This window comes from Vicugna pacos, chromosome X (genome assembly GCF_048564905.1).
Source record: "Vicugna pacos chromosome X, VicPac4, whole genome shotgun sequence".
Classification (NCBI taxonomy): Eukaryota; Metazoa; Chordata; class Mammalia; order Artiodactyla; family Camelidae; genus Vicugna; species Vicugna pacos.
In genome coordinates this window covers 60,067,362-60,085,409 of record NC_133023.1, presented here as the reverse complement: position 1 = coordinate 60,085,409, position 18,048 = coordinate 60,067,362, and the positions used below count along the sequence as shown (strand labels likewise).

The 18,048-nt window shown below is 36.0% G+C and overlaps 1 protein-coding gene and 1 non-coding gene across 2 annotated transcripts in view; both read right to left on the bottom strand.

Moving 5' to 3' along the window:
- Positions 1 to 5,769: 5,769 nt before the first annotated feature.
- On the bottom strand, positions 5,770 to 7,057 carry GPR174 (G protein-coupled receptor 174). The gene has a single exon (XM_072956661.1). The coding sequence runs from the start codon at positions 7,029 to 7,031 to the stop codon at positions 6,030 to 6,032; it is 1,002 nt and encodes a 333-aa protein (XP_072812762.1). The 5' UTR covers positions 7,032 to 7,057; the 3' UTR covers positions 5,770 to 6,029.
- Positions 7,058 to 7,289: 232 nt separating this feature from the next.
- LOC102539230 (uncharacterized) overlaps positions 7,290 to 18,048 on the bottom strand; it is a 28,157-nt gene continuing 17,398 nt past the window's right edge. The window contains exon 3 of the transcript XR_012067603.1: positions 7,290 to 7,578. This is a non-coding gene — a transcript (uncharacterized protein). The remainder of the gene's footprint in view (positions 7,579 to 18,048) is intronic.

The following is an 18,048-nucleotide window of genomic DNA, read 5'->3' as shown; positions in this document are numbered from 1 at the left end:
CACCACCATAACTTTTTCTAGAGGCTGCCACTCTTTTTGCTGTAAGTATAGGTGCCATTGACTGATTAGGGAACCCCATGAGGGAAGATATTTTGCTGCTCCATTAGAGGGAAATGGTTTTACAAAATGGAATGAGTATACAAGAGACTGCTAGGGTTTTTGATTTGTATGGAATCCTTAGGGCAAAGTGACATCCCTAGTACTTCTGCTATCCATGGAATGGTAATGAATACAAGTTGTTACACAATATTTGTTTTCCTTTTTTCATAATAAAAGAATTTTTAGCTTAACGTGCAGCAACCTAGAATAATGACTATATAGTCTAGTTTTTTATGCACCCTGTCAGGGCCATGTAGCTGATTTCTAGCCAGTGGGTTGTAAGCAGAGAGGATCTTCACAATTTCGGGTCATCCCCTTAAAAGGAAAAGCATGTCTCCCTTTCCCAATTTCCCCAATCATACTAGCTGCCATGTAAATGTGATAGGAAACCTTGCACCATTCAAAGTAAGAAAACATCCCCAAAATGTTGGCGTTATAAGACAAGAGCCTGTATATCCAATATCTTGCAGAAAAGGCGGGATTTCAATATTGTAGAATAGATAAACAAGTTTATACTGTATAGCACAGGGAAATATACACAAGATCTTATGGTGCACAGAGGAAAAAAGTGACAATGAATATTATATATGTTCATGTATAACTGAAAAATTGTGCTCTACACAGGAATTTGACACAACATTGTAAAATGATTATAAATCAATAAAAAATGTTATATTGTTTAAAAAAAGGCACCAACTGGATATGACTTTAAAATGAAAGAGAAATACTTTTCTATCTAGTTCTAGCCACAGTTGTATTAGTCACAGCTAAAACCATAGCCTAACCAGTACAGCTTGTAAAAATAGATTCAAAGGATGAAAGTGTAAAAAGTCTGAGGGAAATTTTAGAGAAATCTAACTACTTAACTATAAGCAGTAGTCATAGAATTTACCTAAATATGACATAAGGGCTCAGAAAATTTCAGAGTATACATTTATATAGATGCATTCGAATACTGCTCTAGAAGTATTCTTTAGTGGGCCGTTTTAAACAAAATGTAGAAATTCAAGCTTTTAGCAGTGATATTTTTATACCTGAATGTGCTGGACTCCTTCCCATGGGAACCATAATAAATGTGAACCAAAGTATCCCTGAACTGAATTCAATATTATTCTTCATCACACTTCTGCAGTGGAAGGAAAGCTCAGCTAAGGAAAACAAGGTTAGGTTAATAGATGATTTTATCTGAGCTAGAACTTCCTCAGATTGATCAAAAAGAAAATTTTATGCTTGGAATTTAGTGTTTGACAACATTACTGAAAAACATCAAAAAATCAGTTTTTATTCCTTACCCCTTTTGATCATATATTGAATAATTCATTTAAATAACAGTATAACTTATTAAAATATTTAAATACAGAATTACATAATGTATGAAATGTACTTTTATATAATCTGGGGTAAGGCGAGTGGGTGTGGGTATACAGGAAAGAATATTGGCCAGGTGTTGATGCTTGTTGAAGCTGAATAATGGGTACATGAGAGTTTATTATACTAATTGCTCTTCATGTCTTCTTTTGAATATATTTGAATTTTTCCATAGTAAAACATACACACACATATACACACACACTCCTCATACGTGTATATGTGTGTGTGTGTGTGTGTGTGTGTGTGTGTATCTCCTTATATACATTTGAGTGAAAAAGTTAAACATACTTAGTGACATAGGGCAGTAATGTGACTTCACACCATTTTAAATCCAGTATCACAATGATTTACTTTATGCAGGCATGGTGAGGGGAGTTTATAGCAAGACCACTTCCTTCATACTTTCATTCCCTGAGCCCCAACTTTGGATCATTATTGCTTCAAACTGTTTTTGTTTATTTTATTTTTTCTTCTTCATAGATTGGCATTTTAAAAAGTGTAAATAATATTGGTCTTTGTATAAGTTGTGTATATTCAACATTATTTATAAAAGGCTGAAAAATATCTCTCCATTACAGGCCAGAATCAAACTTGAAGAACAAATATCCTAAGTTGGCCTCTCAGCTCTGCTTCTGAAGCTTGTGCAAAGAAGATAGTGGAGTTAAGGCAATAGGCCTAATGACAGCCCACCCCCTGACCCACCTGTCAAGGAGCAGTAGCTCTATCATTCCTTGAAGAGATTTGTGAAGACAAATATAAAGCCTTAAATAAGGGCTATGCCTACAGATGGATCAGCAGATGTGCAGTAAGGAGTTAAATGAAGGGAATTCTGTCAACAAGCAATAAAAGAAGAAATATGGTCTTGGAAAAATCAAATAAGTGGTTAAAGCTGAGGAAGTTCTGCTGAGGAAATGGTCTATGAAGTTCAAAAAAGTTACAACTCACTGCCTGCCCCCCAAATACATGTTATATCCTTTAATTACTGAAGAATAAATAAGTTGAAAGAGCCACATTTACTTAAGAATTAATCTCTCACTCCTTTACCCTCAAAATATGGTATAGTAAAAGCAGTGAAATTACTTCTGAAGTGGCTTTAGGAAGGCACAGAGGAGAGATGCACATTATTTGAGGACATTTGAAGTATGGAGTAGATCCTATATTTATATCTCATTATTTTCTTCAGGTCTACCAAAACATCAGAAATTTCTCCTTAGTAAGTATTTATCACTTCCTAGGAACATTATTCTTTTTCAGACAAAATGTGGAGTTCATAACAACTTGATTATCACAGAAGATACCTGGACCTCCAGAAAGCACTAGGAATATAGATGAGATGAGGAGGGAGTTGATAAAATGGAAGAAAGATAATCAGGATGAGAGGAGGGCCAGAGACAATCGTCCTGACTTCACTTTTGGTTTTGTAGATCTGTCTTGGGAGGAGCAGACAGGGACAGTGGAGGATTTTTTCCCCCTGACAATCTACAAGAAAAATCAGACTTTTGGTTCCTAACAATCCTTCAGACTAAAGAGAAAACATTCCCTCTGTCTCCTCATCTCCTTTTCTGCCCTCAGACTATAGCAAGTACAGGGCTTTAATTCATTCAGATAAATTTGTTTAACAAGTGAGGATGTGCAATAATCTTAGTAGGCTGTGGATAGGGATGGGGAAATGGTTTGCCTTTCCATTTAAGAATAGAATGCACCTTACCAGAGAGAAAGAGAGAGTAGGGCCTCATGGGACTTTTACCCATGTATGTGAGGACACTGATGAAGCACCTCAATTATATCAGTTTTCTGAAAAAATGACCATGTATACATTGACTTCTGGAGGCAGAAATTGTCTATGCAATTACAGAGACTATCTTTATTACTAAAATGCGTATTATAAATTACAGACATAAATACATTCCAAGTGCAACATTTTCACAGTGTCTGGGGAGGAAAAGCAAAAAAGATGACATAAAAGTGAAGTTGCACAACAGTTGCACTTACACACACTTTCAGACCAAGTTAATTTGATCTGTTGTTCCTAAGGCAGATGGCTCCTTTCTGTGGAATTACAGGTTAATAGAATTAGCTGCTTAACTAAGTGACAATGAAAAGTTATAAACAATTTGAATACAGCAACAATAACAGTAACAATAATGACAATATTAATCACGTGGAAATCACTCCATATTCAAAATATCTCTTGTTGGAATAATTATGTGTATATTTTGCAATCAGAACAGTTTGAGTTAAAGTTTACCCCTAAGGCCTAGAATTCAGATATCCCTGGGCAAATCAATCTTAAACTAATATTAGTCATTAGTACCTTAGTTTGAATAAATTCATCAGATTACTGACTACAAGAACCAGGGAATAGGACAGAAGACAAATCATGCTGATGGGGAGGAAGGGTTGATAAAGTAAAACACAGCACTGAATATAAATTTAGATGAGCAGGCCTGAAGAGGAGGGGGTAGTCCTAGCTAAGCAGCATAAGAACATTGGATACTTGTTCCCTCTGTTCTTCCTCAAATGATATAAATGAATTTCAAGGGCTTCTGGACTACCTAATAAATGGGTTCTCATCTCAGCAGTTCCTCTAAGAAGTTCAGTAATCTCCTGGAAGTATTTCCCCTCCTTTTTAAAAAAATAGATATGTTTAAAGTAAAATTAGTATGTTAATGAAATTAAATCACTGGTCTGCTGAAATGACCCTAAGAAGTGTAATTCATGCTAATCTAGAAAACAGTAAACATAAATAGGATAAAGTCCCCTTCACTACAAGTACCCTCAAAAGTATTACTTCTGATCGCAATACAACACTAAATTATATTCGAACACAGATCACTTTAGAGCAAACAGACCAGACACAGTTACAGCTACCCTTTTTAAAACACAATTTAACAGTCATTTAGAACTCATTTAACATCAAAATATGTACCTTACAATGAATAATTAAGAGATAAATACACACACTATTTCTAGCAGCAAGTCAGTCTTCTAATAGAGAATCATTTTAACAACAGTATAATCAAAAGCAACAGTTGTCTAGAGAAAACATTAGAAAATGTTCTGTTCATCTTAGATATTAAAATTCATTTTGATTTCACCAGTTCTTTTCCCCAGACATATTGGTATCATAACTGTGTGCCTAAAATAACTCTCTTCTTGCAAATATGATAGAGCTCTTTGTTTATTTTCACATTCCTTCCAGGTAAGAAGTAGCATGTGTTTTCATTATATAGAACACAGTTTAATTAGAGCATTTTAAAAAGTTAAAGCTTTTTGCTCTAGTTCAAAGTATTCTAATATTTAAGACCTCAGGATAAATTCCTACTCATATCCTAGATTTGTTTCTTGCATACTACTACTAAACAGGTAGTAGGCAAACCATTGTAAGGGGTGTCCAATGTGGCCAAAATTAATCTTCTGTACTTTTCTCAAAAGGGGAAAGAATTGATTTCCCTAGCTGCTGGGAGGGAGGCTGTGCCAGCCTTAGAATATGACTAGGGCAAAGCTGGGCCAGAAAAATTACTGAAGACTCGGGTCCACATGCCTGGCTGCCTCCAAACTCTACTCTGGCTTCTTAATGTAGCTTGACAGCTGCAGCCTAACTTAAAGTAAGAAATAACATCATCTTTTTGCTCTGGCCTAAGCTTAGTGCCCTACTTCTTTTATAGGCTCAGAAACTGCAGTAACCTGTCAGAGGTACCTCAATATCACTCTAGAAGCATGGTACACATTCACATTACTAGGCAGATCCATACATCTCCAGAGATGTTCTTTGGATATATTTTAAAAGAAACAGAACTATGATTATCACCTATTTACTTTCTCCTGAACCTATAGAGAAAATTTTTGTCACCTTGTATGGACTTTGACAAGTCCTGAGTAGATTCAATTTGGCATTTTATACAGTCAGAGAGAGTATGTGAACTTGTTTCTTTTCTTACTTTAAACATACCAGAGGCTTGAGTTCAGATTTTCATTCTATTGATAGATATGACAGATGATTTTTCATACTGACACCGAATTAAAGAAATAGCTATTTCAACCCAAGAGTGTAATCACACTCAGGAGATAAAAATGGTTCCTTGTTTATAACATTTTGTTTTCACAAAATAATACATTGTCTATCCTACCTGAAAACAACTAAAAATATGATATTGGGATATCAATTGTGATTACTAGTATAAATAAATAACTACATTGCCTCTAAATACAAAGAAACTCAGAGTCCATTGTAACAAAACTAAGTGTCTTAAGTTGACAGAAAAAAACTACTGACTCTAGTTGAGAGCATATGTGTATAGGATGTCACTGAAATTTTATAGTTTAAGTCTTAAAGACTTGGTGACAAATTACTACACGGACAATTCAACATCTATAATGGTGTAGTATAATGCTCTAAATAGGTTCTTTTATGAAGATATGAATTCCTCATATAGGTAAGATAAAGAATAATTGAAAAGCTGTGAGTGCTTCCCGTGATTACTTCCCAGTGACTTGGGGTATTGCAAATGTGTTCTGGTATACTTGCATTTCTTTCCACACCCAGTTTTTTTTTTAATTTAACATAATTCAGTTTTCAGGGCAGAAGTTGTATGGTTGCTCACAAATGATTTTGCATGGAGTTTTATGCTATCATGCAAATCTTGTCTTGAAAGCCGTCTTCTGAATTCATTAGTGGTGAAGTAGTATATGACTGGGTCAAGGCAAGAATTCAGACTAGCAAGACACAAGGCAACAGAATGAAATATTACAATCACCCTTCTGGCTAGGCAGCTTTTAATTTCATTGGACTTGACTAAGAAATCTAAAGGAAAACTGAAGTGGTAAGGTGCAAAGCAAATTAAGAAAACTCCCGCACAGGTTAGAATCATTTTCAAGGCTTTCTTTTTCTCTCCAAGGTCTTGGGCCACAGGATATTTATCTTGCAGTGATAAAACTGTCTTCCAGGTACAATACAGGACAATTAGAAGAGGTGTGACAAACCCAATCAACTCACCAACAGTCATCATGACAACAGACTGGGACAGATTAACATTCCTGGTAGGAAGATCCACAAAGCATTTGGTTCTATTGCCAGGGGTGTCATCACTGGTTCTGAGGAGAGGAAATAGCAGACAGGCAAGGCAGATGATCAGCCAGCCAGCAATGCTGATGTATAGGTCATATCTTTGTTTACAGTCATGGAAGCGAAAGGGGTACATGAGAAACCAAAATCGTCGCACACTGATGCAGACCAAGAAGTAGATGCTTGCATACATGTTGACATACTTTAGGTAGAAACAAAACATGCAGAGGCCAGGTCCAAATGGCCAATCATGATTCAAGTAGTAAAAGATCCTCAGTGGCAAGGAGAGAACTTGTAGTAAGTCAGCAATGGCTAGGTTTATCATAAATATCACAGCCCGTTTTGTTTCTTTCATATAGCCATAAAATACCCACAAGGCTAAAATGTTCCCTATGAGACCTGGCACAAGAATGACAGTATATGTCACTGCATAGATGAAGTATCGAAAGTCCCTATTTTCTCCAACTGACGCAGCACATGTATCATTAACAGACATGTTTCTAGAGAAACTATCTTTGCTAAATGGTGGTTCAAAACCTAAATTTACAGTCAACTGCTGCTCTTTCTAGAAGACTAATCATCGATGGGTTGGAGAGACTGAGTATAGAATAACTTTCTTTTTACTGCATTGGTCTCAGCCTCTATACATGATCTGGGGGCTTTTCAAAGAACAGTCTGCATGCTTACTTTGGATTTGTCTATAGTAACTACATGGAAGTCTAGTATGCAGGCACAATGACAAGCTGTTATAATTTTCCCTTCTTGTTTACTCAGTTAAAAGGCCTTCTGGGACAGCTGATCCTCTCCTATTTGGATCATGAATGTGCCATATAGCAGCTCTTCAAATTCCCATATGGTGATAGCCATCTCTTTACAGGTGTTTGACAAGCTGTTTTTCTTTTGCTGGCTCACATAGGAGAAAGGTTTGCTTTAGCACTCAGTGGGTCCACAATTCTTCAGAGATGATTAACTTGGATGGATCAGCTTTCTGGGCCTTTTTCAGTTATGAGTTGAAAACCAAAGGGTGGGAAACAAAGGTAGAGCTGCAAGTGAAAAAAAAAAAATAAGTCAATTATTATCTAGCACTTTGTGTGAAAAAAAAGGCATATATGTAAAAAAAATCTATTACCTTTAATGGAAAGTTCTGATGTGAGCGAGGGTGATAAGTCACAGTTTCCACAAGGCACTTTAGAATCACAGGAAAGTATAGCAAGAAAGAAACTGAGAGGTAATTTAGCCCCTTACTACTCAAAATGTGACCCATGAATCAGCGTTATTTGAGAGCTTGTTAGAAATGCAGAAGAATCTCAGGTCCCACCTGGGACCTGCTGTACCACAAGCTGAAGAAGAACCACAGGTGATTCTTATGCATATTAACATTTGAGAGGCTCTGATATGGACCAAACATCACTGATTGCCAGATTCACCTGGGAAAGTTTACAACACACAGCTTTCCTCTGATTTCCTGGTGTTTCCTCCAGAGATTCTGATTTAGTATCTAGGGTCTGAAATTTGTATTTTTACAATCTCCCCATATGATTAAGATATAGCCAACCTAACATTTGTCCTTGAACCATCATTTAGGGGCCACTGATTTTGTCTAAATCTTTCCCAGATGTCTGAAAATAAGTGGGCAACCAGCCTCTCTTTAAATACTTCCGTTTTTGTGGGTCATTTAGTCACCTCTCAATTTTCTAAGACAACAGACTATGGCACCAGTGCAGAAAATCAAAATCCCCAGAAAGTTGACTCAGTGAGGTCCCTGACCTTTGTTCTAAAACAAATTTTAGCTTAGGGACCTGGATAGTTGCCTCAAGCTGCTAAAATCCAGGAGGACTTAACAGATTTTAAAGATATGTGGGAAGAACAAAAATGAATTAGGAATTGTAAAACATCCTGCTTTGGATTATCAAATCCATGTGTTTTAAAGTGTGCTTGATTCAGCCCCTAAAGGAATTATTTTTATGTTGCCTCAATTGTCTGGTAAGTAAAATAACACAATTTGTTTAAAAATATGGTGTTCACTTTAAACATCCTGATGAATGATATGAACTGTGCATTCAGGTTGAAGAGGTTAAATACTTGAGATTTCTCAGATAAGGAAGTAGAGAGATGGTATTATAAAATGCAGCGAAGCACAACTGTAATAACATTAATAATGAAAGAGTGGTTAAACTTCGAAGTTGTTCAACTCCCAAACTGAAATACATCTTTGAAATATTTCACACGTAGTGATTTTTGATTATTTTGATTAGGTGACAGGCAAATTTGGGTGGCAAACCATAAAGTCAAAGCCCTTGATTTTCAACCTCCTTTCAACTATTTATATAAAAGTCATCACATGCTAATATCACTGATTAGAAATCAGAAGTTTACAAATATACATCCAGTTAACTTCTACTGAACATTCACCTGTCCTATCACAGCCAATGATTCTTAAATCTATGTCATCCTGATCTGTAGCTCTCTTTCCAACTGTGTATAAAATCTCTTAGATGTTTCATCCTCACCTCAACATTCAACATATGAAAGTGAAGTCATCTCTTTTATTTATTTAAAATATGTCATACCTTGTCAAATCATGTCATCTCTTTGATAAAAACCTCCTAACGTCTTTTCATCTTACTGAGAGGGAAAAATCAAAGTCCTTACAATGACCTATAGCATCCTATATGATTTAGCTCCTGGTTTCTCTTCTGAACTCACCTCCTAAGATTCTCCCCCTTGCACTCTGCTCCAGCAACTTTGCCATTCTTGCTGTTAGGTGAACAGATCAAGAACATTCCTGCTTCAAAGCATTTGAATTGGCAGTTCCTTGTGCCTGAAATGCTTTAGCCTGTTATTTATTTGTTTTACTATTTCACATTTTTCAGATCTTTACCCAAGTGTCACCTTTTCATGAGGCTTTCCCTGATCTTCCTATTTAAAACTGCAGCTGTCCTCCAACAATGCCATCTCCCTTTAGCATTTATTTTATCAATGGTCAGTCATAACTAACATACTCTTTGATTTTTACTTATTTAGTTTATTTTAATATATTTTTCCTACTAGAATGTAAAGTCCATGAGGACAAAGATTCTTTTGTATTTTGTTTACTTGCTGTATAACAAAACCAAGGACTGTGGAAGACACAAAGTAAGTACTCAGTATTTGTTGAATGAAAGAATTTCAGTTAAAAATCATTTGACTATAAATATCAACATATCTCATATAAAAATCATCACATCTCAAAACTTAAAACCAGATTCTGCTCCTGACTTCTTCATTGCTATTAAATTCACCAGTGTTTCCCCTGGTTGTCCCAAAGTCTTGGAAACATCGACTCTTTGTCCTTTATTTTCCACTTCCAAGAAAGTTCCTAAGGAGAAGATCGCATACTACGGGGGAAATAATGTAAGTTTAGGAGTTAGAACTACCTGGGTTTAAATTCTTGCTTTTGTAGTTAATAGCTGTGTGCCTATATGTATAGCACTAAATCTCTTTGATCCTTAAATTTCTCACTGATAAAATGAGAATAATCATAGCACCTAACTTATTGAGTCAGTGTGAGAATTAGTTGAGCTGCTGTGTGTAATTCATTTAGCATAATGTATGGTACACAATAAGTGCTCAATAAACACTAGTTATTATAACTCACATTATTATTAGTATTTTCTGCAACTGCATTATTTATCAGAAACATATTTTTTTAAGAAATTTGCATTGTTTCTACTCTAGATCAGGACCTTATTAATTTAACTCCCTATCCCTTATCTTTTCCTACTCCATTCTATATAATGCTGTCAGATTTTTTTTCCCTAAAATGATCTCTTTAAAAAGCATTCCTATTGCCCAACAAATCACAAAATACATAGTCTGGCAATCAATGGCTTCCTTAAATACCATGCCTTTAGAGCTTTATCTCCCACTGCTCTCCTAACATGCCCAGAATTCCAGCCAAACTGAGCTCCATACTATTCAAACCGACCCCCTCCCCCCATGAACAGCATTTGCTCATTCTGCTGCCTCAGCCTGAAATACCTTCTTTGCCTATCAGTCCTACCTATTTGTAAAGACATTTCTCAAATTTCCTGTTCTTCATGAAAACTTCTGTGGTTAACTCAACACTGTTATGTTTGTCCCTTTTTAAAATCCTCATTTATACCTCTCTTAAAGCACTTACTTCTGCTTTTTGGCTAGTAATTTGTATCTGTGTCTTATTTATGCATCTGTTCTCCTCTTCTCCCCACTTCACCACAATTAGGCTAGAAACTCCTTGAAGACAAGGGCTGAGTCTTATATACCTGTCTGCCCCCTGGAGCACCTAGAACTATGTTTGGAATTTGTTGAGTTCATCCAAGATTTATTCAGCAAATAATTATTCAGCATTTATCATTTGTCAGGCACCATGCTTGATACTGGAGGTATAGACAGTGGAAAAAGACACATAATCTTTCTCTTCTTAGACCTTATAGTCTAGAGAGGGAGAATTATAATTGATGCACAATATGAAAATGTGATCATAGGCAATGTACAGTGTACTCTATAAGCACGAAAGAGGGGAACTAACTAAGATATTAAGAACATATTTGATTACGTGAAGTGAACTTAAAGCCAAGACTACCCCGCTGAAGTTTGTATTTTTCCTATTGGTCACTCCTCATTGGCCACATTTTAATGCATTTTTATCTGTATAATCTAGAATGTAGCCTTGAAATGCTCCTGAATAGAACATCTCTCTTAAAATTCTTCTGGCTTCCTTCTGGAAAAGCTGATAATGCTTTCTTTTTGTTTAGATTACATTATTTTCCAGTAGGAAAAGTTGCTTGGGATGCTTGAAAAGGCTTTCAAACATGGAAAAAAAACCCTAGTTATCTGTGTTATAATGAATATAAATACTCCTGTATTTAAGAGTAATGGAGACAAAACAGGAATGGGACTTTTTTTTCAGACATTGCTACTATTTTGTTGACATTTCCCTTTGTCAGGAAAGAATTCATGTTATAATAGACACTGGAACATACTCCAATTTTAAATGAGATATTTATTTGAAACAACATGCCAGATTCCTTAAGCAAATTTTTTTTCTTACTTGGGGAACCTATTCTTTCTTAATTCTACTCACTTCCTTGGGAAGAGGAAAAAATAAGAGAAAAAATGAAATTGATGGCCTGAATTTAGCCTGATTTCCAGCAATCTACAGATCAGAAACTATTTCATATGGTGTTACTGTGGGAAGTTATTATTTTATTTATGAATATTCATCTGTTTATCTGAACCTGAAACTCACTAAATTTTACTCATTATATGGTTCAAGAGTGTTTTCCAGAAATATTATGTTGTTATATCTTTGTTTGCTTATTTCAGGGAAATCTGGTTTAAATGAATATCTGGGATAGATTTCTGTGTTTTTTACTGAGACTTCTCTTGAACAGATTGTTATTATCTATGGATATGTTAGACTTTCCCCCATCAAAATGTGTTTCTGTATATTAATAAAGGAAAATATATTATTAAAAATACTAAATCATTAAATGGACTAATTTATAATGGTGGTCTTTGGGACATATTAGTGGCATGTAGAAACTATATTTTGGGATGTGGAGCTCTGCCCATCAACAATCCAATTATAGGTCATTGGCAATTACTTGCTTAAAAACCAACTTTATTTTAGAATTCTGGTTAGGTACAAACTTTAGTAAGCCAAGAAAAAGCAGACTTAGTCATGCAAGTGACTGCAAATTATGTGGGGCAGAACAAGGAGTGTGGAGGCAATGGTACCTCTGATACATGAGCAATAACGAATATTGTATAGAAGAGACAGAATTTTTCCTAATTCTGATCAGCACACAGCAAATCTCAGGGCTTCTTTTTCTACTTTCGAAAATTTTCTAAGTCAAATAGCTTACAGTCTTGCCAGGAAACCTGTCCAGCCACTGTATCTAAATAAAGCACTGGCTATAGCACAGTAAACAAATACTTCAGAAAATCTCTGCCTGGTTAATTCTCCCAGGGAGAATGTTCCATCAGAAATTTTATTTTAAAGAAGGTTGTTCTGTCTAGATACCACATCCAGTCAGGCTCCCAACTTCTCTTATCTTTGATATCTGTAATTGTATGATACGCAAGCTTCATGAAGGGAGGAAATACCAATCTATGTACAGAAAGCAGTTACTGTGAGTTACTATTTTGCCAGGAAGTTTCACTTAGCTGAGTCCAAATGTCTCTGCTGAGATCTGAAGCCCATTTCCCTTTCAGCAGATAGTGCATCTTGTCCCTCTGCTCTGAGTAGTACACTTACAATTACTTGAAAAAAGCAAGAAGATAATCACTCAATCTCACATCAGCAGTGAATAATGCCCAGTCATGTTACCTTTCCTCAGATATCCTAGTTTGTGATCATTTCATATCCTGGAGACCAGGGAATGCCAAATGTTAATGGGAATGGATGACAGCAGAGGCTACTGAAATTGTACTGATAATTAACAATTACTTTAGCCACTATTCACTTTCTCGCTCCTCCCATCCATCAAAAAATAAATGTTAGTCAGTTTGTTCTTATGCAGCTTCCACCTCTCAGGGTATTGCTCTTATCCACATGATTTATAGGGGTCTATTTTTGTTCTTTCTGTTTTTCTTAAGCAGGTTTCTCAAAATGTGGTCTCAGGGCTAACATGGTATATATACTAACTTTCTATTTAAAATATAAGTTGCCATTTTACAAAGTTCCCTTTTATACATTACATTTAAAATATTTTCACTTTGTAGAAGTGAGGAGAAGATCACAAGTTATGTTACAGTGGGAAAACTGTACGTATTTCCTGTTCTCAGTGCCGACACGGCTGTGGGGATTTTCCTCAGCTCTTCTGAATATTCACCTTGTGTCTCAGACCAGGCATGAGCATTTGGATAAGAAGGGAAAATTTTTTAAGGAAAGTTATAAGCTTCCAAGCTTACATAAAATAAACTAAGGTCCAAGATAATCAGGTCCTTCTGGCCCCTTTCACTTTTTTGCAGTTCTTTTTCTTGCAATTTTCTCTTTGAGAGTGTGCCCTATCCACCGCTTCACAGGATTAATAGTCTGTGAAAGTGGAGGAGTAAACCAACCTTATGGGTTCTGGTGAAAAAAGCAAGGGTGAAGTGGAAAGTTAAACCAGTCTCCAGGGCCTCACTCCAGGGTTGGCCTTGATTTTGGCTGTAGGTGGCTACCTAATGTGTTGTAGTTTCATAAATTACCAAAAAGACCTTCTTTAAGAAAAAGGAAAGAAAAAAAATCCTTTCCCAGTTGTTGGCTGAGGCCCAAACTCCTTTTTCTTAAGGATAAGCCCTTTGCTCTACAGAGAGAGTTTAAGCTTGGAATTGCAGACTCCCAGCTTTAAAATGGAGCCCAGTAATTTAAACCTGGTAACTTTTCTTGGAGAATGTCAGTACCTCACACAAACTCAGAATTTTTAGGTCATGTGTAATAGATCTCAGAGCTTTTCCATCATTTGCCTTTTAGCTCAGTGTATCAGATCTTTCTGGTCTTGGTGTTTAGTGGTTTCCCCCCCTAGTTACTTGTGTTTTACTTATAATTTGGAGCCATTTTCTCCTCACTATATAATCCAAAGTGTATAGCATTATATTTTTAAAAAGGAACACGTATCATGGACGCCTCTCAGCAGACATGGGGGTCTGCAGAAACCTCATAAAGAATCCTGATGGAAAATTACTTAAAATTTAATTCTAAATACTAAAATGCAAGTGGCAAAAAGGAACTGTTTAGCCCTCAGTAATTACCCTAAAAAGTACCCATAGAGCCTTCAGTTATTACTCTGAAAAATGCCCAGGAAACATTTGATGACCCAAGATCAAGGTGATTAATCTAATTTAAAAAGGATCTCATTCTTGGATTTTAAATGGCAGGTAATAGATCCTGTCCTTAGATTAGGCTTTAAGGGTGGCATGGGAAAGGAGTACAAGACACTGAACGCTGCTATCCCAGATAATTAAATATAAGCTTCCTCTGGTGGCAGCTTTGTCTTTGCTAGGCCTGTCATTTTCTGGCTCTTGATAACATGTCTTTTCTGAACAGGATTCTGGTTGGTTACTTCTCAATCTTCTACCATGTTTTCTATGCTAAGAAAGTGGATCCTATAAATTAAGCAAGATTTAAAGGAGTTCACTTTGTCCCTCACTTCAAAAAATGTCTCAAAAGTACTTTGAGTCACTTCTGAAAGAGTAACCACATGCCAGGAACCATTAGTGTAGTCCTACATGTCTCCTTCTAGCATCTCAACCGTCCTGATTAGTAGATGCAAACAGTCTTCTGGAAACTCTTGGCTCTTAGAGGCATCTTTCTGGTTACTGACACTGAAGTGTCATGGAAAAAGAAGATGACTGGATTCCTTGACTAATCTTCCACCAGCGATGGTACCACTTTGACAGGTACACGCCTCCTGGTTTAGGTGGAAGCAGAGAAGGGGGCACATAACTGCTAATGCACCTCCTTTCCAGACTCTTCTTCTTTTTTAAGCCATCATATTTGAGAAAAGAGTTATAACTGTAAAGTATTAGACAGATAGGTGTCTGCTTTCCTGGACCTGTCTTGAAAAGGAGGGTTAAAGGGGTGAAGTGGGGAGAGTCCTAGACTAGCCTCAAAGATACATGTGCCCAATATACTGTATCCACAATCCAAGAACCTAGGCAATGACATTCTCACTTGGAGGTCACTCTAGCCCAAGTCTGGAATAAGGATGACCTAGGTATGAAACATCAAACAAATTATATTTTAGGTCCTCATCAAAACTGTTGTCACATTTGTCTGATATGGTATCTCTCTCTCTCCATCTCTCTCTCTTTCTCTTTCTCTTTCTCTCCCTATATATATATAGAAAGGAAGTGGTGAAAACTGAGTCAGATGTAACTCTTTCATATGACACTCTCTTCATCCCACAACAATCTTTTAGGGACTAGATTCACAAAGACCCAGAAATTTTACTCTTCTCTAGGACAGGGTTGAAGTGCCCTAAAGGATCACAAACCCCATCTGAAGTCAAGCCTGGGGCTATATCAGCCCCAGAAGCTTGATGCATGGGCAATATTTGACTGGAATTTTGCATAGTTATGTTCACTGCATAATGCTCTGTTTGTAAATAAAGTGATTTTTCAGTGAGTGGCATTATTTATAATATTTGGTTCATGTTTGATGACCTTATTTCACTGGAGTGAAAAATAATACAGTTCAAGATTGGGATTTAATGAAAGACAAACTAATGTTGTGTGATCTTGCCATTTGGCTTTAAAAGCAGATATTTATCATCCATTGTTTTCTTGGAGTCTGTAGTATGAGTTGAAAAGTATCTAAGAGACCCAGAAAATCCCTTCTTCCAAAGTCTTTTGCAGATGTTCTTGCAGAAGGACCCTGAGCTTCTATTATATGTTGACTCAAAGGATTAGAGAGGTATCATCTATCTAAGATGAAAAGGCAAGCAAATAATGAATATCCACCAGCAACTGCAAATTTTTTGTACCTTTACAACACAGTATCAGTAACACTCAGCACTGTTTCAGAAGGAGGAACAAGTATTCATATTTTATCTCTGTTTACAACATTTTGACATAAGCAATAACCCTACTTCCTTTTTATTATGTAAAATAGAATAACCTTCTTATTTCAGACTAACATATTTCTACAGATGTCTTTATCAGGTGTAGGTTGAAGTATATAATGCACTTGTGCAAAATCCTTCAAGTGTTCACACTGTGATGGCCTAAACATCTGATACTCAAAGCTCTATTTTCTCTCTTGAACCTGATCTCTTATTACACTCTTCCAAATGCCCTAGACTTCTACCATGCCAGGATGAACTTGAATGTACCTTTTAATGTCTCTCTTTTAATTTAGTCTTAATGTCTTTAAGTTCCATACCCCCATCCCCACTTTTCCCCTTTGATAGAAAAATCCTTGATAGAAAGGAGAATTTTGATAATATCATTTCTTCCTCTAAGACTTTCCGGAGCCACTCAAATTGGAATTAGCTCCCCTTCCTTTGCCTTCTCACAGCATAATGCTTGTACCTCTATTATAGTCTAATGTGTTTCATACTGTCTAATAGTATAGTTTGTTGTCTATATAACCACTAGATTGTAACCTCTTTGAGAGTAGGAACTCTGTCCTAATCATCTGTGTATCTCTCACAACACTTAGAATAGACCTGTATTAAATGTTCTTTGGCAGACCTTTAGTAAGTGCCTGTTAAATTTTAATACAAATGTCCCTGCATGTTTGCATAATTTTTTTCAATTATCCAGTTCTGTACAATTTTTGAAGCATGTCTCTTAAGGCTCTTCATGTTATAAAACCAAAAATATATTTAGTAATTTCTCATTGTTGTTTTAATCATTGATATTGGCCACTGCAAAGCATTTGGAGATTATACAAGCCACTTTTAAAAAAGAATTTACTTTTTATTTACTGAGACTTGCATCTTAATTTTTTCTTTATAAAATTATATTTACAATAGAAAAAACTTGCTCTTCCTCATTGGTCATCTGCCAATGGGTATAATAAGTGCTCTGGGTGCCATCCCATTGAACTGATTACAATTTGCTCCATGGTTTCCCCAAAACAATCAAAATGTGTTCACTTCAGTGTTTGAGAATCAAATTGAAGAAATTTCAGAAACAATCAAGAAGAAAACACCTCCTTCACAGCAGCTGTGGCACCCAAGCTCCATGCCCCTTTAAACATTTAAAAAATCATTCAGCTACAATTTTATCGTTTTTATCTGCAACCTCTGAGCTAAGGCAGAGTACACGACTCAAAATACACTCATTTCCTTTTCAAAAAATATCTTAACTGTTAAGAATATACATTTAAACAGCCATATTGTATTACAGTCAAAGGAAGTGCAACAAAAAGTAAGTCAGGTTTTAAAAGTATTACCTTCCCACCACACATACACATAAACACACACACATCAAAATGGAGTAGAGCACACTTCTTTGCAGTAATGTGATGCTATTTTTACTTTTTTTTCCCTTTATCACCACCTGCTGCCTTCTCATGGCAGGAAATGACAAGTCCCTCCCCCATCATAGTCATGAGACCCACCAAGTACTGAAAGTGTGTTGAACAGGCACTGGTTTCCAAAACCTGTAGTTGAGAAAAAGATTATATTTTTTCTTATGAAATTTACCTGCTGGCTCACTTACTTTTATTTCTGACATAAGCCAATTGCTTACCTTTTTATGTCACTACCTACTCAGAGAGTAATGCTGGACTTCTGGATACCTGTAGGCTGAGGGAATTAATTGGCCCAGGGTGAATTTAGAAGTAATTTAGACATATGGTTGCTATTTATTTATTTCTAATCCCTTTCCCTTAAATGCATTTTGTGAAAGGCTAAAGAGAGAAGGTACTTCTAAACCAAAACTAGTGACAGTAAATCAAAGTTTTTTTTCAGCAAATGGCATTATTTTGCAATATTTGGTTGGTTTTTGATGACTCTTTTTTCACTGGATTGAAAACTAAATGACTAGCCACTTCTTGA